Raw genomic sequence first — 27,357 nt, 5'->3', positions numbered from 1 at the left:
TAATATATAATATTAAATTAAAAAATTAAACTATTTAATACTTTATCTGTTACTAACACTAATAAATAAGCTATTGAAAAAGCGAATACTGAATTGCTTTAATCTATCCATTCTAAATGAGACAACTATCTGAATTCGTTATTATTGTTGTGTGTATGAGCTAAGTTATAAACAATAACAGTTTTTTTCACTGCATAATAATAATATTGAGTATTGTTGCAAATTATCTTTCGCTCAATTGTAAATAAAAGTAATAATATATACTTAAATCACCTAAAATTAGACTCTTGCTGTCTTTGATTTTTCTTTAAAATCATTAATTTTTCTTCTACGTAAATTTTCTTTAACTCTGCAGTTTTTCTTATTGCGTCGATGGCAGCATATTCTTTCAACACTATACGCCTTTTCAAATTTTCAGTCGATTCAGTGTCTACTGTTCCAGTGATATTCAAACCTTCAATAGATTCAACATAAGGAATGTTCTCTTTGGCGTTATTGTTGTTATCTTCTTGTTCCAAAAATTCCTCTATCGGTTTCATATTTTTTTCGACTATATTTTCATTATCCTCAACTTGTACGCTATGATTGTTTTCAATGCAGGAATTTTGGATATTCGAAGGTTCCCATTCTTCTACGATGATCATCTCTGAGCTGTCGCAAATTTCCTCTTTGATCTTCACATCGGCGAGGTGTGAACTATGTGGATTAAAAAAAATATTGTAATATAAAAATAAAAATGTCATGACGGCCGTACAATCTAAATTAAATAAAAATAAAAAAGGTTTGCAACTTACACACTCTCTCTCATATCCAGGAAGTGAGATTTGCGTCTGAGTGTCGGTCCATTTTCTTGGGTATTCGTACTATTGGCGTTAATATCGAACATCTCGCACACTTGCTTAGTCTCGTCGGAAATTGATTGAATCAATCTCATGTTGTAATTAGTCAAGTTTTGCTGCGCGGCATCTTTGATTCGACGCCATTTTAGCTTAATTTTTTTCACGTCCTTCTGAGAAAATTTTCCACCCAGCTGATTCTTCATCTGGACGAATATTTCTTGCCACACCGCATTCTTCTCCGCTGCCTTTTTGTAACGGTCCAATAAAATGTCCTTTTTAGAGTGAATCAGATTGAGAAGAGTTTTCTTTTCTTCGGAACTCCACTTTGAAGGCTTAGAGCGCGAGGCGTCCATTTTGGAAAGAGAGCGCTTCGTTTGTTTGAATTTGAATCGTGAATCGTGAATCGTGGTCTAAAGAGCGACGTTAACGGCCAGAATGTGTAAATAATTTTATACAATATAAATATTTTTACACGTTCTTATCTGACTACGATTTACGATTCAAATGCAAACGAACAAATTACACATTTTTCAATATGGAAGTCGAGCCTTCCAAGCATTCCAAAATGACGGAAAAATTAATATATCGGATAACAAATTTTTATGACGAATACGTATCAGTTATACGGTTATAAACCACAAATGTCCGTAAAGGGCGAAATATCTGTATATAACAAATAATATAGTAATTCAGCTTTGAAATAATTTAAAGTTTGAAAAGTGTATTATTTAGGACAGTTATGTTTTCTAATAAAAAAGTCTAACGATATTTGACCTTATATTAAATTTAGCATATACTCGAAATAGGTGTAATGTTTTTACTTTTACTAATTTAATTTCATTATTGCTTTATAATTTATGTACTGCTAACATGGATTACAGACGCCATAAGTAAACCAGAAAGAATAAATAAAAATAGTATACAAAATCACTAATGAAAATCAATAAAAACGTACTTAACGAGCGTTTGTCAGAACAGTAGACACCCCATGATTAGTGATGGACAAAATTGGAAATTTCGAACGGGACGGAAGAAATCGGGGAAAAAATTTATATGTAAAAATGTATGGTTTTTTATGTAGAGAAGCTAAGATATAATAAAACAATATTATAGATAGTTAATCATTTAATTCAGAAAGATTCTACAGAAAGATCAGATAACGTAAATTTCACGTATTTAAACACAATAAAAGTTAGTAAGAAATTATTTGGCTGCCAAAAACCAGCATTTATTTGAAATCTATAAATTATATTATTTTATATAAATAAAAGGCAATGTTTGTATGTGTGTACTCTATAGACTCAAAAACTACTGGACCGATTTCGCTGAAAATTTTACAGTTTGTTCTTATTAGTGCCGAGAGTGTTTAGAGAGTAGTTTTAATGAAATCCGACAGGTAACATTGTTGTTTTTATAATATTGTCGGGCTTAAACGCGCTCGCGATATAACGTTGCCGTCGTATTTTTTTTGTTTAAACATATCTTAATTTATTATTAAATGCTCGCCGCTGTTCTAATTATTATTTAAATATATATTAAATCTTTGGGTATAATGACATCCACACTTTCGTCATCATGTAGATCACACCCGTGTAAAATATATATAAATACGGTATAAATTGAGACTTTGAATGAAATCTGACAGGTAAAGCTATTGTTTTTATAGTGTTATCGAGCCCAACACGCTACCCATAATTTTGACGTCATCTCATGATGTCATATCGTAGCCGTCGTATATTTTTGTGACCCATAAATTAAGTTTTAGATGCTCGTCGTTGTTTTATAATATTGACATAATATCATGCTATCACATCACCGCCGTCGATTTTTCTTTGTTTAATTATATCTTAATTTAGTATTAAATATTCACATCCTGTCACATTTTTTGAAATTAACTTAACATGATTTGATTTTCGTAATAAATTAATTTAAGCATCAGTATTCGAAATTGACGTTGACGGGAATGGAGACGATAGTTGGTTTTGTAAAGGGACTGATGATAAAAAAGGAATCTGGGTTAAAATGGTCCGAACAGATGACACTTCTCACGGATGGCTTACATGAAGGACGTAAAATATGTTCAAGCTATATTTTCTGCAATTTTAATTCTAAAGTAAATCTATAAAACGTGTATAATATTACCAACCCTTATATGTGACAAAGAAATATATTATTTTTATCATTTATATTTAATTTAAAAATAAATTAAATATAAATTCGAAGAGTGGAATGCGCAGCCCTAGTTGGCACGTGTAGATTGACGTGCTTTGCACTCGTCACTTTTAATAAAAAAATCCTAAAATAACACACATAATTGCAAAATGTAACCTGTGAAATGATAAATTACAATTCCTCTGCTGTTTTTCAGTTTTTACACGATAATACCGAACAGGAAGATATATTTTAATAAGTTTGTCGAATGTGTGGAGACGGGCACCATCGATCACGCGTTCGGGGTGAATGATCTAGAGACGAGGCGAATAATATTTTAAAGCACGCTAAATTTCTTCCTATAGGCCGCTCTAGATTATATGATATTCTTTACTCTATGCATACAACCCATAAATTAAATTTTAGATGCTCGCCGCAGTTCTAATTATTATTTAAATGTATCTCAAATTTTTGGTGTAATGACATATACACTTTCGTCATCATGTAAAATATGTATAAATACGGTATAATAAATTGAACAAAGCACAAAACCATTTAGCCAGTTTTAATTTTGAAAGTATATTTAATGAAATAATACATATTTTGATATTCAATTGTTAAATATTAATTATGATAATTTATTTTAGGGCTCTTTTGTTGTCGTTGTTGCATTAAAGTGCAACCAAAACGACAAAATATTGGTCGTCACACAAATATCGATTGCATTGGATCGTAAACCTTTGTAAACTTTTTATATTTATTTAAACGGTATACTTTTTATTTATTTATATTTTGAATAGCCGCCATTTTGAAGTGCTTCATTTAATTTCTAAAGAAATATACCTAAAAATAGCCAGTTTATAAAGCAATGTTGAAAATGAAGATAAAGAAGAGCACTAGCAGCAAAGAGTCCAACCAAAGTATTGGTTCAGAATCAGAAAAACATGGTCAGATAATGATTAAATATCGGTAAGTGAATATGTTGTACAATACTATTAAATAATCAATTTCTTTGTGAAGCTTAATTGCAATGAAATAATATTAATATCTTTTGAGATGAATCTATGTAATATTTATGTGAATATTTTACAACACTGTTTCATATGCTAAATAAAATTTAAATTAAAAAATCTAGTTAGTAATTTTAAATTATCTGTCATTAAATATTATGAGTTTCTTTCTTGAATGACCCAATACGTTCAAATTCATCATTGTAACAACTTTACACCACAATAGATCGAATAACATTGAAACATTGCAGTGACGTCTAAAATGGCGTATCAACTTTTCTTTAATAAAAATCGTTGAATTTCATAAAATAAATTAAAAAGTCATTTCCTACAATAAAAATCAAATCAAATCAAAAAATATAACACACACTCACCAAATTTTAATTTGTTATAAATTATGTTAAAACGTACGTTGAAATTCACATATCTGATATGCACATTCTACGGTTAGTGTTATATTTCAGTCGACACTCGTCTTTCGCGACGAACGGGTTCTGCTGATGATGAATAAAACATTATTATAATATTATTAATCACTAAATTAAAAAATATAACCATGATGGCAGAATCTCCGTCGAACTCTTCCGGAGACTCAATAATAGAAGAACCTTTCACGTCGTCACTGTCTCACTCGAGCTTTGAACAATTCCGGAAAAACTTAATCCTGACATGGGTGAACATATCTGTGATAGGAACCAAAAAAACGCAAGAAGGCTTCTTCAAAAAGACTCGGGAAGAAAACATTCAAATACTTAATAATGGTAAATTATTTTTATATTTATTTGTATAATGAAACTCTCGCGTTATTGTATTATGCTATTTTAGTGACTGGAGAAATTAAGGCAGGAAGATTAATGGCAATAATGGGTCAGAGGTGGGTTTTTTTCTGATATGATTTATTATATATTATTAATGTTAATTTGTTTTTAGTGGTTCTGGAAAAACGACTCTTTTAGCAGCTATCAGTATGAGAATGCAACATAATATGACGGGAAGAATACTATTGAATGGTCGACATGTATCGAAGCATTTTTTGACGAGAATATCTGGTTTCGTACCGCAACAAGATTTGACTATTGAGTTGCTCACAGTTCTTGAACACATGGAATTCATGGTAACAAATAGTATTTTTAACAATGCTGAAACATTGTTGCGAGATAAATATTCTTATCTTTTTACGTAAATATTTGTATTGACTTAGGCGAGGATGCAAATGGACAAGTGTTACACAAATGAACTCAGGAGAAAGAGAGTTCTAGGATTGATAAACCAGCTAGGATTGGATCCAACCAAATATACGCTGTTGAAGTATTTATCTGGGGGTGAAAGAAGAAGATTGTCTTTAGCCGTGCAAGTTAGTTTTGTTATCTTATTTTATTTTTCTGCTCAACATAACGCATGTTTCTGAAGAAACAATACTTATGGCTAATATTTGTTTTAATGTTACAGTTAATCAACGACCCCTTGATTTTGTTCTGCGATGAACCAACCACAGGCTTGGACAGTTGGGCTGCTGCTTCTGTAATACAGCATCTAAGAAACTTGGCAATGAACGGAAAAGCAATAATATGCGTAATTCATCAACCAGCTTCCGGTATCTTTGAACTGTTCGATCAAGTTACGCTACTCACAGGAGGAACGCTGATGTTCAGAGGTTTCGTGAGTCGAGCTATGGAGTTCTTCGAAGCGTACGACCTACGATAATTAATAATGCTATTTTTTAATTTACTGCAACGATGATTTAACTTAATGATATTAACAGAAATGGGTTTCCGGCACCTATCGGTTTCAACCAAGCGGAGTTTTTGCTATCGATCATTTCATCAGACAGCAACGCTCAGAAATTGTGTAGAGCTTGGTCACAGAGCGAACATCAAGAAAAATTAGAAGAGTTTCATGATCCAAATTTCGAAATTGATGAACCAAATACTAAAGTAAGAATTATTTCCTTATAGGTAAGGTATATATTTTTACTTTATTTTTTAGCAATGAATGACATTTAGGATAATGTTTTACCACTTTTTTTAAATACAGTTTACATGGCATATTTTCATATTTTTCGTAGGCCAAAATCCTATTCCATATGCTTTCTCTTATTATATCTCTACGTACTGTAAAGAAACCAGATTTAATTTAATTCAAAATCAGTATAACGAAAACTAAAAATAATATCTGGCAGAGACCGCAAGAATAAGGTAGATTTCTGTATATAAAAAAGTTTTTTATTTATATTTCTTATAATATTTTAATATCTATTATAGAACGTTTTTGATCGCTTTACTTTTTTCTCACAGATTTTTTTCAATGGAGGTAGTTTTTTTAGTTTATGAATAGCCATTGAAAAAAATCGAATCAGACTGGCAAACGAAGTTAGTCGAGCTATTTATAAGATCTATTTTTAGAGTAAGTTTTATGACAATATAATTAAATAATATCGTGTCATAAAATTTCATTATATTGCACAAAAATAAAAAAAAAGTTAATAATTTTTTCAGTTTTTTTCTTATATGTAATGTTTTTTATTCTGATCTTTTAGCTACGATTTTTTAATATTTTTTGTATAATAAAATTCCGAATTATTTAAAAGATTTATGATGTTGGTATTATATAATTAAAATTGCAACATTTATAAAGTCCAAAATCCGGCATAAATGACTATAAAATACACTTTTATTTTTTAATCTTTTTACCTGCTTAATTTTTTATCTAAGATTTATTTTAACGGAGTACTTTTAAATTATTTATATTTTGAATAGCAGCTATTTTAAACAAGATGCTAAAGTTTATTATATTATTAAAAAATATTTTTTTTTTAATTTTATTCAGTTTTTTTCATAAAATATAATATAACAGTGGGAACGCCCGTTACCGAGCGTTCCCACTTCAACGGCACTGACACTATTTTATTACTTTTGACGTAAATTTTTGACTTCTGAGAAGTGATAATTGTTTTTGCATTGACCAAAATTTGGTTTGAACATACTTTTATCAACACTTTTATATCAGAAGTGGTTTGAATATACTTTGCTAAACATTATTTTATTTTTAATGGTTGATTTCTTTTTAGAGCAGTTAGCAAAATGCTATTAAGCAAAGTACTTTCCCTGATTCATTGGTTTGATTATTTTTATAACAGCAATTTTATTCATAGCTCTCAATAATTATTAATAATATATTTAACTCAATAACACTTATCTAGACACATTTTTATGTTATATTGGTTTTTATAATACCACTCCTGACTTAAATCAATAAAATAAACCACCGTAAATACTAATATAATAATTATAACATAATTTACATAGATATGTATGTTCATATGATGTTGTAACAAAATATTTTTTTTGCGTTTTATACACTTTCTATCACTCAATTTTTTTTTACATTTTGAATAACTGATACGATAAGTCTCTTTGAAGTTAGAGTGGATCTAGAGTGGTTTTTTTTTATTTTGATCCTTTCAAATAACTAATAAAATTTAAAATTAAAATTAAAGATAAAAGCGATTTTTTAGAAATTAAATAAATTTACTAACCGAGAATAAAATCATTTTTGATAAAAATTGGTAACAGTTGACTAAACGTTACCACTCACGTTTTAAAACAGTTTCCTTTCACAAAAATTTGTAAAATTCAAGCAGAAATGGTCCATTTCATTATCTACGTTCGCAACATTTCATAAACACGATATGAAACATGTGATATTTTAATTAAAAAATGCAATATTTACTAGATAAATCTCACATTTTCTTTTAATTAAACGTTTTTTTAAGTACTAAGTTACAGATATATTAGTTATATTAGATCAGAAAAATTGAATCAAAACAACATAAAAATTCTTTGTTAAAGTTATTAGTATCGGTAATTTTATACATTTACTGCTAACTGTATTCAGATATAATTTTATTATTTAAAAAAAATGAGTTTTATTAAATTAAGGTATAAGTTGATTTTCTTGTAGTTCGCACTTCGACAAAATATGGGTACATTTTGCTATGAATATTTAAGCACAAATAAAGAAAAGTATTCAGTAATCTGTTAATTCAGTAGTACAAGCCGGCAGTGGCGTAGCTAGGGTATGTGCCGCCCAGGGTGATCCTTAAAATTTCCGCCCCCCCCTCATACATTTTTTGCAGGGTAATAAAATCAGCATTTCTTAAAATAATAAATTAAGCTCTTGTTATTCGTGGATTTATATATGTTAAGAACCACACTAGACGATCCCATCGCGAATATGCCACCCCCAAGTAAGTGCCGCCCGGGGCGGCCCGCCCCCTCCACCCCCCCATAGCTACGCCACTGCAAGCCGGTGATTAATATCTGAGAGTCCTGGGCTCAAACCCCATTATTATTCTATTTAAGTCCGTTAAGAATCTAAAAGAAAAAATTAAAGGTACAAAAATGTTAAATTATGAAAAAAAAACTTTTATATATAAATCTACCTAATTCTTGCGGCTTTTCAATTATAGTAAATAATATATAATTATAATTCGTACGACAGACTAATGATACAGATAAAAAAACTTGGGTTTGAATTTAATATGGACTTCAGTGTTTTTCAAAAATATAATTATAATCACAGATTAGATTTACCTAGATTTTTTAATCCCATGGATGAGTATAGTGATGATAGATTAAAATCGAGCTAGGTTGTATTTCTCTAATAATGAACTAATTTAGCTCTTATATGTATTCAACAAAAAAATCCAGTCGATCGTCACGATTTTTTTTAATCTCACTTATTAAAATCGAACTAGATCATGCATTTATGTAAGCTATAATTATTAAAATGGATCACTGATTTACAGACTTTGACTTCAGTCTGCTGTCTCATTACTTACTTAGTAGTTGTTATGTTTACCCAGTACAAATATTTTATTTCGAATTATGTTTTTATACTATTAAATTTACAGGAGAATGCAAAATATCAGGGATACTCTAATTTGTAAGTATTTTACTAAGAACAATTTTATAATAAAATAAATATAAATAAAAAGAAATGATATTATTACAGAGAGAGAGCGGGAAAAATCACACAATTCAGATGGTTAGTTTGGAGATCGATTTTGGCCTCCAAACGAGAATATAATCTATGGGTCGTCGAATTCCTTTCAATGATGGTTAGTAAAAAGAAAATTAGAATAAAATTACAAAAGGAAGAAATTACACACTGCAGTAATTTAACATTTTTATTAACCATTTCGGAATGCACATAAAATATATTGCGTGTGTATATTTTCCTTGTGTAATTCTTTCATTTTGTAATTTTATCATGTGTAATTTCAACACGTAACTGTTAAAAGCAAATACTTATGTATAGGTAAAGCATATACAAAACCTTGTATATGTATTTGTATAATCTTAATACAATAAATCATTAATAATTTTTTTTTCAGTTCATTGCGTTATTGCTCGCCCTTCCTTACATAAAGGCAGGAACGCAACTGGATCAAAATGATATACAGAATATTCAGGGACTTATGTATCTTATACCCTGCGAAATAGTTTTTATTTTTGCGTATTCAATCGTTAACACGTTTCCTAATGAAATAGCTGTATTTTTAAGGGAAGTCGCTAATGATTATTACTCGGCTGGACCATATTACTTATCAAAGCTTGCTATGACGGTGCGTAATACACTTAATATAAAACGTAATGAGAATAAATCATATCTAATAAAATATTTTAAATTACAGATTCCGAAATCTATAATAGTGCCTTTGCTTTATACGGGTTTGATATTCTGGATTGTAGATTTGCATGGCGGATATTCAAAGTTTATACTTTTCGTTTTTGTGATGATAATAACAGCAAACAGTGCTAACTCTTACGGTAATTGAAATTTACATTAAAATTATATTTATAAACTCTAATATGTATTTCCATTTAAGGCATTTGGTTGTCAGCTTCGTTCGATTCGATTCAAACTGCTTGTTTGGTGTCGACTCCCATCGATCTGATCAGTTTTACATTTTCCGGAACATTCTTGAATCTCGCTGGACTTTCAGTTTATCTGGCGTGGGTCAAATATGTCTCAATTTTCTTCTATCCGACAGAAGCGATCTCGATACTGCAATGGCAAGGAGTTCAGAACATAACCTGCGACGCAAGGCCTAATATTCCGTGCATCAGATCTGGCAGGGAAGTTTTAGAATCTAGAGGTTACGATAACAATCATTTTGATTTAGATATTTTAGGATTGGTTTGCATTTTTTGCTTCTTTCACTTTTTCGGATTTCTCGCTTTGTATGTCAAAAGTAAAAGGAGCCCAGTTTATTAATTATATATTTACAATGATGTTATTTATTATTGGAATAAAATGAATGAGACTATGTTGAATTTCATGCATTATATTTAATAATTATGTATCGATAAAGTATTTACAGATTGGTGCATACAATGAATGTTCTTTTACGGACATTAATAACTATTATTTTGACAGATACAATAATATGTTGAAATTGTTTATAGACAAATATAAAAACATGTTACGCGTTAAAAAATACAATAATTTAATTGAAATAGTACAGACTAGATTATAAAAAAATATGACAGATTTTTTACATCGAAATAATTGTTGTATTGTAGGGAAGCATTTGTATCATTGTTTAATTTTATTTACTGTACAAATACATGAATAAAATTATTATTTCCATTATAAAATATATTTTCATTATCATCGACTTAAAACCGCATTCATATGTATATAATATATAATAAATTTAATATCATTTAATTAAAAACACGATTATTATTCAAGAATATGTATCATTATTTATATACTTAAATTAAAAAATAAAATAAAATCACACGCTCACGATCGAAATGAATATTATAAAACACTACATATTTCGATGTTTTTAAAAAAATATTTTACACACTTCACTCTCGAATCGTGACTGGAAACGACCAAACGAGTTGACAGTAAGGCGTACTAATACTAAAAACAATAATGTCCAATTTTTCAATAAATATCCGTTTACATTCAAACTGTGACGTCAGCAAGCGCACTTTTTATTTTTGTTGGCTGCACCGCCCTCGAGTACTATTTTGTCAGGATCTTTATTTTCGCCATTGGAAATCACCCTATCGTTATTCAGAATCTGTTGACAAATTTCAATATTCATTATTAACAATCACTTAATTTTAATAATTACATTTACATTATAATCGCTTACTTTATTTACTAAAAATCTCGCTGCTTCATCTATGTTAATGTTTTCTTTTGCCGACGTTTCAAACCATCCAGCAAATCCTTTTTCCCTACAAAACTCGTCCATTTTTGTTACACTGTTAACGGCAGCTTCTTTTTGTTGATCGCACTAGAAAAAAATAAAAAAAGCTATTTTTATAAATAAATAATTATATACATAACATCACAACAATCAGTTTTTGAGCTGGAACGTCATTTGGAGGCAGGTCAGGGGATTTAAAAGGAAAAAATACATAGCATTGAATGAAATACTATGAATCTTGATACAATCGATATATTAAGAAAACAATTTCCCCCTCCCCCCATGGAAAAAGCTGAAATGACATCCCCTGATTCTAAACCAGAAATTCTCGGGTTATCTTTTAAATAAAATCTAAAAAAATAGTCTTGAATCTATCCCGAATATACTTTTCAATATATGTCATTTCAGTGAAATCATTTCACTGGTAGATGTATATTTTTACCACTGAAACTATATATTACGTAATTTCAACTTTTTTATTCATAGTAGTATATACATTTACATATTCATATGCGATGTATAAATGTTACAGTGAATATGTATTTTTCTGTGTTTGAGTTAAGTATATAGAGTTCCTAAATAGAGGTTATTATATACATACTGTAATTTTGGATGCTATAAGATAAATGTATATAATAATAGTAAAAGTAAATATGTATCTATATTATTTAATAGGAATTTCATTCAATTTTTCATAAAAATATTTTTTAAAATGCATACAAAATGTTGTGCTTCTAAAAAAATGTGCACTATTCCACATCGTACAATTAATTATCGCCGATAATAACCTTAGCGTTTTCGAGCGTTGATGTTATGGCTACGAAACGCAAGATTAAGGGACGCAATCGTGACTTTCTAGGACATTACATCACTGATCATCGACGGATTGTCGACACCACCCCTCAGCAATTTCAAAAAGCGCCTTATTGAATACACGCTACGCTGAGTATGAAAAGACGTTTTTATACTAAATAATTTTGACAGTCAGTTGTGAGTTATTTGTCGTTCGGGTCGCATATCTTTCTTTCGGTAGTGTTTGGATTAACATCTTAAAAGTGCGTTACGAACATAACAATAAAAAACACCGCAAGTTTCAATGGAAATTTGTTCCGAGTAAGGTGTTTTTACGCACTTGTATGCTGTACGAATTTCACAAAAAAATTGGCAACCACAGCAACCAAAAACATTTGTGTCGTCTATAATGAAGTTTTACTGGGGTAGCAATGTCTAAAATGTTTTAAAAGATTTAAATCTGAATTTTTTTAATTGTAGACAAACTTAGAAGTGGGACACAGAAAATCATCGATGATAACCGCATAGCTTTAGAAATTGAAATTCGATTCAAAAGGTAACAGATAAGACAAAATATTCATGGTCTAGTATTCAAAGAAGTTTAAAAAATATTGGGTAGGCGTTCAAACAAAGCGTATGGGTACCACACGCACTAAGCGACGAGAACAAGTCGACGCGCCTGCCTCATACGGCGAGAAGCACGCGAGAACTGTTGCTCACCCTCCATATTCTCCAGGTATAACACCATTAGATTACCAATTATTTATATCTTTACAACGTAATATAGTTGGTAAAAAAAATAGCGAAGTTAAAATATTTATTTATGAATATTTTAACGCACAGCCAGTCAGTTTTTATAAAAGTGGGATTAAAAACTTGCCTGATTGAAGGAAGAAGTAGGGCATCCAAATACCCGGCCTAATTCATTACCCGGTTCCACGGGTGCTTCCCGATGAAGAACCGGGTACCCGGTTCGGTTCCGGGTAATTTTTGTAAGCTATTAAATAAACTACTTTAGTCCAATTTTTATTATATTTGAATCTTTGATTAAATATAACGTGATATATATTTAATTTTATTTTAATAATTATTATAATTTAAAAAAAAAATAGGGTATTGAAATAAAATCAATATATTATGTAATTATTATTACTTTACTCAATCGAAATATTTTTACATTCCATCGGTAGGTTAGTTTAGGTTAAGTGCTGTCCCTTTTTTTGTCGTTCAAATTCGGCTTTTCCGCTTAATTTGAAATAATGGAAAAAATATTTAAATTAAATCAACCGGATATCCGTCGAAAATTACCCGGTTTTCGGTTCCATGAAAAACATTGCGGGTACCCGGGTACCCGTTTTCGGTTCTACCCAGTTCGAATGCTCTAGGAAGAAGGTTGTATCTGTCGATGAAGATTATTTTGTAAAATATTTTTTTAAAAAAACGTTCTTTTTTTGGGTATTACTAATATAATACATTATTATTTTTGTATTATTTTATTTACTTAATTCCGCACGAGTAATAAATAACTCATTTTGCGTTTACAATTATATACATTAAAATTGTAAATTGTATACATTTAGAAAAAATTTAATAAGTACACTTAAAATATTTATTATTAAATTTTAAAAGAATAATTAAGAAAAATAATAAGGATGAAGGAAGTGAAATTGTTATCTATCTAATATTTAATCAACGATATAGATGTTAGAATCGAGGGACATTGTCACCGCCTTTGAAAGGCACAAGAGGTAAATGACCGGACGAAAACCGTGTTGTTGGTCTACTAACGCCTGCCAACAGTGATCAATGTAATGAATTATGGCAAAAATTTTAGCAGGTGCTATTAAGTCGGTCTGATGTTTGCACTAAATATATTTGAATCAGCAAGTTCTGTGGAGCTTCACGAATCAAGCTTCCGAAAACAATACTTCATATCAAAAATGTCTACTTCATTTATGAATGAAACTGACGATCAACTACATTGTGAGGTCGAATTGCCTCCATTATGATCAGGGGCTAAAGATTTGTCATAAACGAAATAACCAAACTTTTTATCATCGCGATAATAATCAATTTTTCATATATACAATTAATAAGTTATCTCAATTTTAAGTTAATATCCTCAAAGCTTAGCTAAAATTATTATACTTTCTAGCAATATTAACTATTAATCAGCTACCTAGTGTTATAATTAATCATTATAATCTTATTGATTAATATATTCTAAGAATATTTCATTCGATTGTATGAGACTTATTTATGATATTTTTCAATACTGACCTTTACAACAAAACTATTGTAACGTGCTAATTACATTTTACATAAATTCAGACTCTTCCTGACATTTTAGCATTTATAACTTGTTAATAAAGAATTATATAAGGAATGGAAACGAAAAAAGCTCAGAATATGCAAATTTGTAGATAACGAACGACTATGAATAAAAAAATACGATATTTTTTAACATAACAAAACTATTAACAAGTTAAAATAAAATATATTTATGCAAATATATATCATTTATAATAATTATATGAAAATATTTATAGACCGCGGAAACTGATTCTATTAAATAAATATCATTTTAGAACATAAATATATTTACCTTATTAGCAAGAAGTACGCAAGGTATTTGCGAACCATCGGGCAGTTGAACCTTGGAGTCCAAATCTTGCTTCCATTTTACAACAGCATCGAAAGTAGCAACTCTAGTTACGTCGAATACTATGAAAGCTGCTACTGCTTCTTTATAATAAACCCTGGTCATATTACCGAATCTTTCTTGACCTAAACTCAATAAAAAAATCTAATGAAATTTATGCAAATATTTAAAGCGTTACAAAATAGAAAGATACACAATCATCAATGTCACTAAGATAAGAAGATGTAATATAGATAAACAGTGCGTAGAATTAAATATTTGCATAATAAATTCCTCTCTCAAGAAACATTTGCATCTTATTATTCTAATTTATTTTATAAAATTGTAATTTAAAAGGAAATGCCAAATTTTAAAACGTACCAGCGATGTCCCATAACTGCAATCGAACCGTTGTATTTTGGTCCCAGTTGAGAACTTTTAGGGCAAAATCGACGCCAATGGTCGCTCTATAATGTTGACTGAAGAACTGATGAACATATCTTTTGATTATAGAAGTTTTCCCAGCGCCTAATTCACCGATGACGAGAATTTTATACAGATGCTCTCGTTTGTCGGCAGATAACGAAGGAGTTGACTGTAAAAATGCAAATAAAATATACTTAAAAATAATATATGCAAACGTAAAAAACTGCATAACGATCGGAATAGATCAGACCTTATTAAACCGCATATTTTTCATTTCAACCTTGATAAAATCAAAATTAAAAAAACATGTCTATATATATATATATATAAATCAAATCTTCAATAATACCTCCTGTTTAGGACACATAACGTTAAAATAGTACACTACCGTTTTATAGAAAATTAAACAACGGATTGATGACTACAAGTATTTTCGTCCGATAAAGTCACTCTATCTGGATTTATCCAATTTCGATTAGATACGTTATCTTCGGGACTATAATCACAATGATCATGTTTTTTCCGGGATTTATTACTCTTACGTGTCATTAACATTTTGTTTCAAAACTTGAACGACTTCTTTGTCATTGATATCTTGCACCGCAAGTCACACCGATTTCCCTATTTGCATGTGCGAAATAAATACTAGTGAAATTATCCAAGCAATGTTGGAAATATTATATCGCGACCGCAAAAGTGAAAACCGAGAATTACATACGAGAGATTCGATATATTTGCCTTGAAGTTTTAGTTTGTTTTTAAAAAGGTAAAATATCAACTAAGATCAGAAGTCAATAATATCCCTCTCTCTCTCTTTAGAACTCTATTCAAAATAATAGTTTTCTTTAAAATGATAAGATACAATAAAAAATAATAAACATATCTATATTAAAAATATATAACAAAGTTTTAATTATTATAAACCAATTTAAAAAACCTTTTTTATTAAACATATATTGTTAAAAAAATACTACTTTTTCCATTTTTTGTAATTTAAAAATGGTGTCTTTTATTTATTTTAATGTTCTAGTTTGGCACTTCGGATCAAAAGTCGTAGCTAAAGTCCTAACTATGTACTAATCAGTATTATATATTTGTAATTCTGATTGATCATCACAGATAAGGTTTTCCTAAATTTTCCTGATCTCACGGATGAATACTGTTATTGTTATTGTCATGAATATTACTATCTTTGTGGTATAAATATAAACATATTAGATATGTAATATTAAAATAATTATAAAAATGTATTTAAATATGTGGTTTGATAATCTTTGTGTATTTTATCGGCGCAAATGCTAAAAATATCTAACAAAGAGCTAAATTTAGCTCTCATAGAATATCACAAATTTATAAAATCTAATAAAATAATTAAAAACTAAAAAAGTTTTTCGATAAAAATATGACTGATTAAGTAATATTTTAAATATATAGTCAACACAAGCATTTCCAAAATATTTACAAAAAATAAATTTACAGACTTTAGCCACGTATTTTCTTTGTTAGAACTGTCACTGTGTTTATTACTAATTTGTGAGATTATTTAAATAGTACTTTCATACAATATGTCTTTTCGAATACGTTCAGTGAGTCAAAAATTAAGTAAATATTATATAAAGCGTTTTACCACAAAATAAAATTCATATGTAAAATATATTTTTAATTTTAGTTTCAAATTCAAGAAATTTTTTGGTTCTAAATTATGTTTATCAATTTTTAAAATAAAAGAAAATCGCTTCAAAATTATTCTTTTTTGGTTATATTTTATAGGTGTATAGATTTTTTTTGTAAAACTATTTTTTTGTAAGTAAGAACGTTTAAAAATAGAAATTAAAATAAGTATTATGTAAATATAAATAAATTTTTAATTTATGCTCATTATGCAAGTTTTTGATATCAACATTCTGATGATTAGGGTACATAAGTATCTTTTCATTAAAAATATGGACAAAATGTTTTGTAAATTATATATAATATAACAGATACACACACGAATTGTCCCAGCTCTTAGACCTATTGCCGAAAAGTTGAATTGCTGGAGCAAAATGGTTGTGCTGTATAAAATAATTACATACAAAATTGCGCTGATTACAAATCAAACAAAAACATACAACTCATTTTAATTCTTATCAATTATTCACTGATAACTAGTATTAGTAGATTATTACCTCGTTGTAACGCATTGGTCAAGTGCCTTTTATACACCTATTCATAATATTTTTAACCGCTTATTTTTAGTGTAAAGTGTAATTTTTTTAATAAAATTAAATTGGATATATTTTTAGGTAGATTTATTAGGAAATAATTCGGTTTCAAAATTACGGCTATAAAAAAAATTTAAAAATGTAATTCCTTTAAAAATTATTGTGCCTGCACTACACTCTATGGAAGTTGGCCAAGGTTGGCCAAGGACGGAGAATATAGTGGGTTACTTCGGTCAAGTTCGGTTCTGCCCGCTCTAAAATCTCTCGGAAGTTGTCCGAGGTTACCGAGAACGAGAGGTAAAGTGGGAGTAATTCAGTCGACTTGGCCAGCTTCGAGCGCTTCCGAACATTGTCGGCAAACGGACCGAAGTCGGAGCTGCTCTTTCGAGCGCGAGCGGTGAAATACTTCCCCTTTCGCTCTCTCGCGTGTTAAGTGACGACACTGAGAGAGATAATGATATGGTTTTTCGCAAACTGAGATAGAACGAGTAACTCGGTTCAATTTCAGTATGCGCGTTAACACACATGTCGAGCGCTGCATCGTGATCACGTGGTCAAGTTATAATACCACATGCTTATCGGGGACTTCAACAGACTCTTATTGACATATTTGAATATTTTAGGGCAGCAAAAGGGATTAATTATATTTTTGATAGTATATTCTTCTAGCAGATGTCGTTATTACATTTTTTTTATATAAAATTAAATAATTAATGGTACTTGATTTTGTTAAAAAAATCGTTTCGAATATCCTTATGTATTTTCCTAGATCGGTTTATATAAATGTCACACCATAACGAATTTTTATTTAGAATCGATAGCGACAAATTCTAGGATAGTCACAGATGTGGTGTTCGTATTTTGAAGTATCATTTTTATGCCTTATGGCATTTCGCAAAAGCCGAAATTCAATATTTACGACCGAAAAGTTTTCACTGATATTGTATTGGTGAGTGCCCACACAAACTTATATAATTATCAGTAGCGTAATTTTAATAATATGGCAATTTAAAAATTGCGATTATTTGGTACATTTTTCGATCGCGCGCAAATATGCCGGCTGTACGTGACAGAAGCCGCCGTCCGGACGTCATTCACGGCCGCCGACTAATATGAAATCGTAGGTCTCGGCCGACTTCAGTTGTAACTTCGGTTCGGACAACTTCCAGAGAGTGTAGTGCAGGCATTAGAGAAAAAATAAAAAGATAAAAATCTGTATATAATAAAATAAAAACTTTTTAAGAGTTTATTTTAAAAAAGAATGGCTTCAAAACTTTATAAAACTATCTAAAAAGAGAGGGTGAAGAGAGAAAAATTTAAATTGAAAAAATAATTAAAAATACATTTTTAGTCATGTATATAGGTTTTTGCCATAGTTTTAATATTATCGTTGTGAAACTAATTCTAAATAAGAATAAATCTTTTAAATATCTAGGGTAAGATCGTTACAGTATGATCTGCCGTCTTTTTTTCAGAATGGTGGCTATTCAAAACATAAAAATATCGTATATTAGTTATATAAAAAAATTGTAGAGGAAAAAAATATTGTAAAGTAGAAATTAAATTAAAAAATGGTTAAAGGGTTAAAGGTTAAAAACGTTCCATAATATAAACTGAAATATAATAATAAAAAATGTTACTTTTTAAAAATACCTCCGAGTTAAAAGTAAAGAAATTAAAAACATTTTATAATTAATAATAAAAAAAACTTTTTATGTACATTATAATCTAACTAAATATTGCTACTTTAGATGTAGGAATTTTTATTCTATGTACTATAATTTCTGTTTTATATATTATATACAAACTAATTTATGTTTCATTAAAATATGTATATATAACACCCATGTTTGTAATTTAATCAAACGTACATAATATGTAAGCGCTAATTGTGACATGATCCTTTATAACCGGATTTATCACGATTCAATAATTTTGCACGATATTGTATCAATTCCCATGAAACATGTATACATATTTGTAAATATATGTATATAAAAATATGCAGAATATATATAAATAACATGTTAAAAACAACACGTATTGTCACAAGATGATAATAACCAAATTAAAATATGTATATTGTATATAAATAATGCAAATATTGAATCATTTAATGAAAAAAATGTTATGCATGTGTGCTTAAAACTCATAAATATGATTTTTTCATAAACTTACATCTGCTCGATGTTTAAGATGCACTTTATACATTTAAAATTGAATGAACCGAGGCATAATTAAATATTTTCATGATAAATTTAGTTTTTAAAACTCACTGGGCATATCGTGGTCGTTTCAACTCTGAACCCGCAACAGTCACAAACGTTCGTATATTGAATGGTATCGCCGTTCATTTCGGTCGCAAAATACATGTAATTCTATGTAATATTCATAACACGAAGGCATGCATCTCGCATTGCTACTCAGGTGAAACTGAGGTCACGGTTATTCGAGACGAATTCGTCCCCTCTTCTCTAAGGAAACTCGACACTAGTTGGATATCCTTCGATTGTAATAATACAGATAGATACATACCGCCGATGCTCCGTTTCCCATGTCCGCCGTGGAAGTGCTTGGCTCTTCAATCAAATCGCCATAAGCAGTCATGACAGGTCTGGGAACCGGCGTCGGTTCCTCGGTGTCTTCGTAATCTTCGTCGTCGGTCTTTTCGACGGTTCTGTTAGGACTCGGACTCCGACTGCGAGTCTCTTTGGGAGCTCCTTCTGGCGTCAGCGTCGTTTTGGCTAATTGAACCATGCGGGATAGTCGCGGGACTGTTGGTAATTTATTTTCCGTATCCGAGTCGGAATAGGGCGAATCGTCGCGATCTTCGGATATGCAGATTGTCGTTTGTTCGACGAATGCTATGCGTCTCCTGAGGGCGTCTTCTGGACTCGGAGATTCGATGGGGCGTTCTATTTCGAACGATTTGGCGGCTTTAGGTTTCCACGTGGATTTGGCGAACGGTAAAGTAGAGACTGGATGAGTGGTAGATACCGCTGATATGTCTATCGGGATCGGTTCTTCTGCGTCCGCTATAGGAGCAGACATGTCGACGTCCTCGACGGAGCCGTATCTTGACCCGGATTCATCGTTGATGCTAGGCTCTGAAGCAGGCCCGTCTTCGCAGTCTGATGTCCTACGTTTGACTGATCCGGGCGTGAGACTCGAACTACCCGAAGAAGCCCGTCGCTCGTCAACCGCTGGCTCGACGGTGGCTTCTGGCTTCTTCCCCCTGAGCGAACCGAGTCGCTTGACGAGTGCACCTGCTTTGCTGCGAGCTCCGCTTTTCTTCTTTCTTTTCTCTTCGCCTCCGCTCAGAGCCCCCTCCCCGTCGAACTCGACGCCCAATTCTTCGTTATCAACCTGTTTGTTTTTCTTCGATTTTTTAGTTTTTTTCACCGCTTCTTTGCTGTCTCTATCGCTGTCCTCTTCTTTATCGACTAGCTTACTCCTCTTGATGGCGCCCAAATTGAAGCCCTTGGAAGTTTTAAAAGGGGACGTCAGAGCGCTGAGCTTATTTTTAAACTTTGAATGCTCGGACTTGGGGGTGGAGACCAGGGGTGGAGTGTCGACCTGCTCGATTTGGGGCGCTTCTTCCGGTATATACGGCGTCAGCGATTCGAAGGTTTCGTCCAGGGTCTCCCTGGAGGTGCTTTTCTCCATTGCGGCGTGCTCCCACGTCCGACACACACAACCGAGTGTTTCTTGAGCGCAGCAATAATTGAAATTGAGTTCACGTAACTGACCGTCGCGCCTCGTGACATGTAACGCGAGACTGCGACGGTAAAGTGACAAATTCTAAGGGAGGACTGACAGCTTAATTAATTAACCCTTTGCCTATTTTTTTATAAAAATATGCAATAAGGTTATATAATACAATATTATCACAATGAATTTTCTTTGAGCGATTAATATTTATATATTAAAAGTGAATCGTAAAAGTTTCGACACGCGTAAGAATATGTTGATTTATACAAAAATATAAGTATAATATTAACATTGTGACATAACACCAGTAATACATTTTTTATTCAAAATATTATATAACACACAATTTTATACCAACCTTGAAAAACTTGATAGTAGATTTAAAATACAATCAAGTAAAGAACACTGACCTTATAAAAATAATATATAAGAAACCATATTAACCCACTAATGACTACGACAAGACCAAAATAAAATCAATACACATCAAGATATGCGATTTAAAACAGTTGCATTTTTTTGTGGGGTTACGCTAAGATTGTGTATACGCCGGCATATCCGAAACGTTTGAGCACCTAAAAACCAACATCCGCCAAGTTAAAGACGAGATACCGTCCAAAATGTACAAAACAGACATCGAAAATTACATGTAAAAGATCGGCTGCTGTAAAGGGACGTCATTTAGGGGGGGCAAATGGGGGCATTTGCTGCCCCCTCCCCTTCTTCAATTTGGCCAGAAAAAATTAATAAAATCGAAATATTAAAAAAACGAATAATTAGCTAACTCCCTGATCTTAACCGCAAAAATAATTTAGAAAAAATGTCTCGAATCTATCTGGAAAATATTTTTTTAAATATGTCATTTCAGTGAAAATTTGACATGCTTGATAATTATGTTTTCTAAAAAAAGGATAATGATATAAATATAATATTTAATATATTGAAACAATAATTGCCGGGGTATCCGAATGTTTAGGTCATTAAACATTATGAAACATGCAAGCGGTACGTTTTTTATTACCAATTAATTAAAATAATAATAATAATGTCAATACCGGTAATACCGGTATTTACTGTTTTGTCTCTCGGTAATACCGGTATTAAAAATTCTGGTTTTATTGCAACCCCTAACCGCGATTTACGTCGTATTTTTAACACGTTTCTCGCCTATTGACAGCTTAGAGCAGCATATAATTTTACTAGATAAATTATATTTGCTACACGTGCTAGATAAATTATATTTTCTCTAATAGAAATATATATTATTACCAGTAGAATTGTATATAATCACCAGTTCTCAGATATGATTTCACTTGTAAAAATATATTTTATAAAACTTTAATAAAATTAAGACGCATATTTAGAGCTTATAAAAACAATAATTAGGGGTTACTCCACACCCAGCAAACCTATGTTAATATCGGTCTAATTAACTGTTTATGTAGTATTTTTTTCGATGCGTTTTAAATTAAACTTGAAACTATGTATGATTTATATAAGGGGTTTCAATGTATGGTAATGCATGTATAAAAGCTCTTACTGATCCAAATAGTTAAGGTTAAGTAACTTTGATTGCATGAAAATAAATACCATAACACACACTTCAGAACATTACTATACATTATACTAAAATATTAGGGCGATTGCAAATAGTTTCACATTCGATTGGTCAACCATCTAGACATTATGCTTGAAGTTATTCTTGAACAAACATATCAACTTAACGCCAAATCACCTTGCACACGCAAATAATATCTTATAACTATACTAAATTAATATATATACAGACAAAAAAAGAGTTTTGTATATACATATATATATATTCCATTACAAAGCTTTTTAACTCCTTGTAAATCAATATATAACATATATTTCTGGAGATAATAGTCAATAATCGGATTGCTATCGCTTAAGAAAATTTAACCCTTTAACTGCTACAATATGATTTTTTTCAAAATCTTACCCGGTCAATATTACACAAAAAAATATTAGCAATTTCCCAAATTATATACATTTCTTTGCTGTTATCATGAATAAATTATCAAAAACATATAAATTTAATAAATATATTTATAAAAAAAATATTCAAAAGGTTAACATTTTGCGAAATCGTAACGCATGAGCGTGTTCCGGAGCAAATATATAAGTACAATGCGTGATGCACCTCAGAAACATTTCTATATAAACTAAGCGAGTCATATCCGAGTGGATATCCATAAGTAATATTACTAAGGTAAGTATCTTAGATATTTTATATCTGTTCTAATATTGAGCAATATTTTATGTTACAGGATTTAATATTATCCAAACTAATTATATATGGCCATTTTGGGTTATGCTATTTTGTCGTAGTAATAAAATATTCACTATTAATACCAATAATTTTGACAACCTAATAAGTATATTACTAATATTGAAAGAATTTAATTTTATATGTACCCTAAAGTTTTCTATTGTGTTAAAGTGATCAGAATTAGTGATGAATATGTTATTCTAATTCTAATAAATCATCACAGATAAGGTTTTCCTGGATTTTTCTAATCTCGCGGATGAATATATTGTGCTTCGTGATATGAATTTAAATCAGGTGACTCACTACGTGATTAAACATGTATCGATTGTGTTACAACTCAACTCCGTTGTAACGCATTGGTCATGTTTTATTTTTGTGTATATAATATAAACATAACATGATATTATCTATGAGCAGAAATAGCTCATTATTAGTTCGATTTTAATTAATCATCACAAAATGCATCTATGAGATTAGGAAAATCTAAGAAAACCTAATCTGTGTTGATCGATTTTAATTACAATAATCCCTAATTTCGGTCTTTCAGACACGATAGAAATTAAAAAATACTGATTCAAGCCTAGGTAGTGTAATAGTAGAAAAAAGCTTTATGTGTTTTATAGCAATAAAGCTACTTTTTCATTTAGTATAATGTTATGAATTGGAACTGAATAATATGTTTTTTTTTAAATTGCTTAATATTCACATTCGTTAAATTTACGTAAAATAATGCGAATGTAACTCGTTTTAACTTTTGATGGGATTTAAAACTTGAAACATTGTGAGCAAACGTCTGATTTAAATCCAAACGGATTCATAAATTAAAAGTGCTAATGAGAATGCCACCATTTTTTTAATATTATATAATACTTTGGAATAGTATTTAAATTTATTCAAGGCGACAAAGGCAACACGAAAAATACTTTGGAGTAATCGCTAATCGTCTCGATCCAATTAACTCGTAGCATTCGTATGTAATATCGTATAACGAGTATCGAATTACAACGATCGCCTTTTTCGAATATCCTATCGCCTTACTTAAGGTTTCAGCGGAAGCTTTAGTTCTTTTTGCTCATTTGCTACAAAAAAGCGTCCGTGTCAAAAAACCTAAACGGCGCTTAAAGCGACATTTCCACGTCGGTAATTTTACAACCTGTATTGTACACATACGCAATCTTAGGCAAAAGGTCATCGTTGTATGGTTTCAGATCGTCGTGCCGCCTGACAACAAAAAGATGCCATACTAATGTCACAATATTTACTATCGCTTTTATATCGATCAGTTACGGAGTATGTAATTTGAGTGTTTATCGATCAAATTTTCAAGTCAGACGATTTAATATGATCAAAACAATGTTTTTTTTAACATATAGATAACCGAATCGAAACATACAAATCAGCATCGACACTATCGGCGTTTGCGTGACAGATAGGAAACTTTCTATCGTTATAAAAATGTCATTAAACACGCGTGTGTAATAAAAAATATCTTCAATAGACACGAAGAGTTCACGTTTATAAAAAAAATTTGAACGATCGTTACAATCTATAATATGTACCTTTGTGCTTGACGATCAAATACAAACTGTGTTATACTATAGAACTGGGAAGACACAGTTTCATTGGTTAGAGTGGAAGAAAAACTACACTTATAAAAGAAATCTTACAATGCCGTCTATTGCAACATAAGAATTTTAAAAATAAACAAACAATTGAAGATAAATCATAAAAAAATATTGATTTAATTTATAATGGCATTAAAAATCAGAGCAATTCCTAAAATATACATATTTTATTTTAGAAGTGTAGAGCGTCAGAAAAGCATTACTTCAAAAGATGCTGTTTTAAGGAAACAAAGCAACTGAAAACCATTGTGAGCAAGGTCGACGCTATATGGGAATACTTGAGTACTTGAATTTCGCCAGTATCTTTGCTTCCAATATCAGATTCAGTGGTTTCTTTATCGATATTTGTCCTCAGGGTCGGCGCTACGAAACTTGTATTTCGAATAGGGTTCTCAATAGAATATTCGAATATTAATTATTCGTCCGATTTTAAGCTTTATGAATAATCGTAAAATATTCGTTTTAAATTGTAAAAAATGCTTTTACGCATTATAAAAATATTTGTGTGTTTATCGACGTGTCTACTATGACCTAAATTCGCAGAATTCACTCGTTGAATGAAACAAAGTGTAATGCATAATATAAACATAGATAGAAAATAAATAAAGAGTTATTATTATATTTTATTTTTTAATTTACGAGTGTGTTTCTTTATTTTTTTACTTTTATTTTTGCGGATTATCCATGAAATATTTTTATACAAATTCACACCTCAGTACATAATTTCCCTAGCATAATTATATAACTCAAGACACACTGCATGAATAGTGAAAGAGGTTCCAGGTGTAGGACAAGGACTATTCTTATTATCAATCATTCATACTAGAATGGTGATGGCGCTATTTTATATTTCTATTTTAATTATTGATCGAAACATATTTAAACCGAATTTTGATCAACAGAAGAGTGCAAAAATATCTAAAAATGATTATAGAGTAATTGTAGATAAAAAAATTAAGGAATATTGTAATTATATATTAAAAAAATAATAGAAAAATAGGTATATTATTCAGGATGAAAAATATGTTAAGTATAAACACAAACATATATAACTATATTAACAATATTAAATAAGTTTAATAAATTAGATAAAATGATAAAATAGGGCAATGAGAGTAGTTTTAAAATAAAAATAGATTTACAAATTGTAGAAGTATGATTGATAGATTGAAATAATTAAATGTTTAAGAAACATTGATGATGAATGTTTTAGTATTTATATATAAGTTACTGGTGTATTTAATAAGAAAGAAAGATGTACATAGATTTAATACTAGAAATAGAGGCAATTAATAAGGTATAAAAAACGAGTACGGCCAGGGGAATTATGTACGGAGGTGTGAATTTGTATAATAATATTCCTAATACATTCCTCAAAAATAAAAATGTAACAGATTTTCTCAATAGAATAAAGAAACACCTTCGTGCATTAAGAAATAAATTATAATATTAAGTATTTTTTATTTTCTGTTTGCGTTTAGATTATGTTTCATATGTATGTTTAGTGTAAAAATTAGCTATATTATCTAAATCAATTAATAAAATAAATAGTAAATTACAAAAATAGAATATCTAATCCAAATTATATTTGTCGAACAACTAATTATAGTATACTATAATAAATAATTGTTTAATTATAAACATTTTTATATTTTAGAGCAGTATTTGCACGTTGAATTTGCTTATCACAAAACACATAAAAAAGGCGTTCATCTTTACGACACACACGTCGAGATAAATTTACTAGATCAGACGACATTTTCACAGTTTGTAGCCATTGCGTAAAATCATAAAAAACTTGTTATGAATTTTATTAATAATAATTTATGCTAATTCTCGTGTGTCTTTAATAGTTCCATTCATAAAATAATGAATAGATAATGCAAATGTTATTCTTCTACTTCCGTTAAATTATATTTGAGCACAAGATGTACCTTCATTCCGTTCGGTAACCGCTTGTTGAGATACTCCATCGTAGTTTCCGTCATGTGAGTATGGCGGATATTCGTCCTTTTATGGCCAAACGGCGCCAAATTCGAACTACAAAATAGCCGGCGGCCGCTCTGCTTGATGCTCCCACAACTACTGATCCTTACGACGGCGCGAGAGAAACTACTACTTATCCTTTAATGATAAGTTATCATCTGGTAAAGTTATCGACAATTATACGCGGTGACAAGTCGTACGCCAACGAGTTACGAGAGCGAACTCAACATTTTTATAATATAGTTGTTTTTACTTTATGGTAAAGATAACGTAGTTCGTAGTGAAAACAGTGATAAAATACACTACAAATAAATATAATGTCGATCGAACACCAATATATTATATAATTGAGAGTAAAAATAATAGCTAATAATAAAAAAAATGATTTTCTTAAAAATGTATCGAGCAACTTTTATTTTTTTAAAATAGATAAAAACAAATATAA

The 27,357-nt window shown here is 30.2% G+C and overlaps 3 protein-coding genes across 4 annotated transcripts; 1 reads left to right on the top strand and 2 right to left on the bottom strand.

The window, feature by feature from the left end:
• Positions 1-245: 245 nt before the first annotated feature.
• On the bottom strand, positions 246-1,204 carry LOC148228885 (uncharacterized). Its single transcript, XM_088200250.1, has 2 exons — positions 795-1,204; positions 246-696 (listed from the first exon to the last, which is right to left on the bottom strand). Exons 1-2 carry the CDS (start codon positions 1,190-1,192, stop codon positions 270-272), a joined length of 825 nt encoding a protein of 274 aa, XP_088056376.1. The 5' UTR covers positions 1,193-1,204; the 3' UTR covers positions 246-269.
• Positions 1,205-2,248: 1,044 nt separating this feature from the next.
• Positions 2,249-10,662, top strand: LOC148228884 (protein scarlet-like). Of its 2 annotated transcripts, XM_088199096.1 has the most exons (13): positions 2,249-3,567; positions 3,638-3,959; positions 4,567-4,761; positions 4,826-4,874; positions 4,931-5,114; positions 5,202-5,354; positions 5,450-5,688; positions 5,763-5,934; positions 8,913-8,944; positions 9,014-9,119; positions 9,396-9,626; positions 9,696-9,831; positions 9,891-10,662. In XM_088199096.1, exons 4-13 carry the CDS (start codon positions 4,855-4,857, stop codon positions 10,277-10,279), a joined length of 1,662 nt encoding a protein of 553 aa, XP_088055222.1. In that variant the 5' UTR covers positions 2,249-3,567; positions 3,638-3,959; positions 4,567-4,761; positions 4,826-4,854; the 3' UTR covers positions 10,280-10,662. The 2 variants fall into 2 exon arrangements, with proteins under 2 accessions (XP_088055222.1, XP_088055221.1); XM_088199095.1 differs by lacking the exons at positions 2,249-3,567; positions 3,638-3,959 and having other exon boundaries at positions 4,455-4,761.
• Rab32 (RAS oncogene family member Rab32) lies at positions 10,334-24,167 on the bottom strand. Its single transcript, XM_088199097.1, has 5 exons — positions 19,833-24,167; positions 15,049-15,262; positions 14,632-14,813; positions 11,178-11,321; positions 10,334-11,102 (listed from the first exon to the last, which is right to left on the bottom strand). Exons 1-5 carry the CDS (start codon positions 20,961-20,963, stop codon positions 10,998-11,000), a joined length of 1,776 nt encoding a protein of 591 aa, XP_088055223.1. The 5' UTR covers positions 20,964-24,167; the 3' UTR covers positions 10,334-10,997.
• Positions 24,168-27,357: the final 3,190 nt, after the last annotated feature.

This window comes from Plectrocnemia conspersa, unplaced genomic scaffold (assembly GCF_051122295.1).
Source record: "Plectrocnemia conspersa isolate PC_06_02 unplaced genomic scaffold, ASM5112229v1 ptg000012l, whole genome shotgun sequence".
Classification (NCBI taxonomy): domain Eukaryota; kingdom Metazoa; phylum Arthropoda; class Insecta; order Trichoptera; family Polycentropodidae; genus Plectrocnemia; species Plectrocnemia conspersa.
Note: the sequence above shows the minus strand (reverse complement) of the source record. Positions and strands in the feature narration are given on the sequence as shown.

Bases quoted from the DNA above. Each gene is read 5' to 3' on its own strand.
- LOC148228885 (XM_088200250.1), bottom strand. From the start codon at position 1,192: ATGGACGCCTCGCGCTCTAAGCCTTCAAAGTGGAGTTCCGAAGAAAAG. The intron at 697-794 runs GTAAGTTGCAAA...TAATCCACATAG, and splicing joins CTGGATATGAGAGAGAGTGT to TTCACACCTCGCCGATGTGA.
- LOC148228884 (XM_088199095.1), top strand. From the start codon at position 4,557: ATGATGGCAGAATCTCCGTCGAACTCTTCCGGAGACTCAATAATAGAA. The intron at 5,689-5,762 runs GTACGACCTACG...TGATATTAACAG, and splicing joins GCTATGGAGTTCTTCGAAGC to AAATGGGTTTCCGGCACCTA. The intron at 9,627-9,695 runs GTGCGTAATACA...TTTAAATTACAG, and splicing joins TATCAAAGCTTGCTATGACG to ATTCCGAAATCTATAATAGT.
- Rab32 (XM_088199097.1), bottom strand. From the start codon at position 20,963: ATGGAGAAAAGCACCTCCAGGGAGACCCTGGACGAAACCTTCGAATCG. The intron at 11,322-14,631 runs GTAAATATATTT...ATTTTTTTCTAG, and splicing joins GCGTACTTCTTGCTAATAAG to TGCGATCAACAAAAAGAAGC. The intron at 11,103-11,177 runs GTAAGCGATTAT...ATTTGTCAACAG, and splicing joins CGAGATTTTTAGTAAATAAA to ATTCTGAATAACGATAGGGT.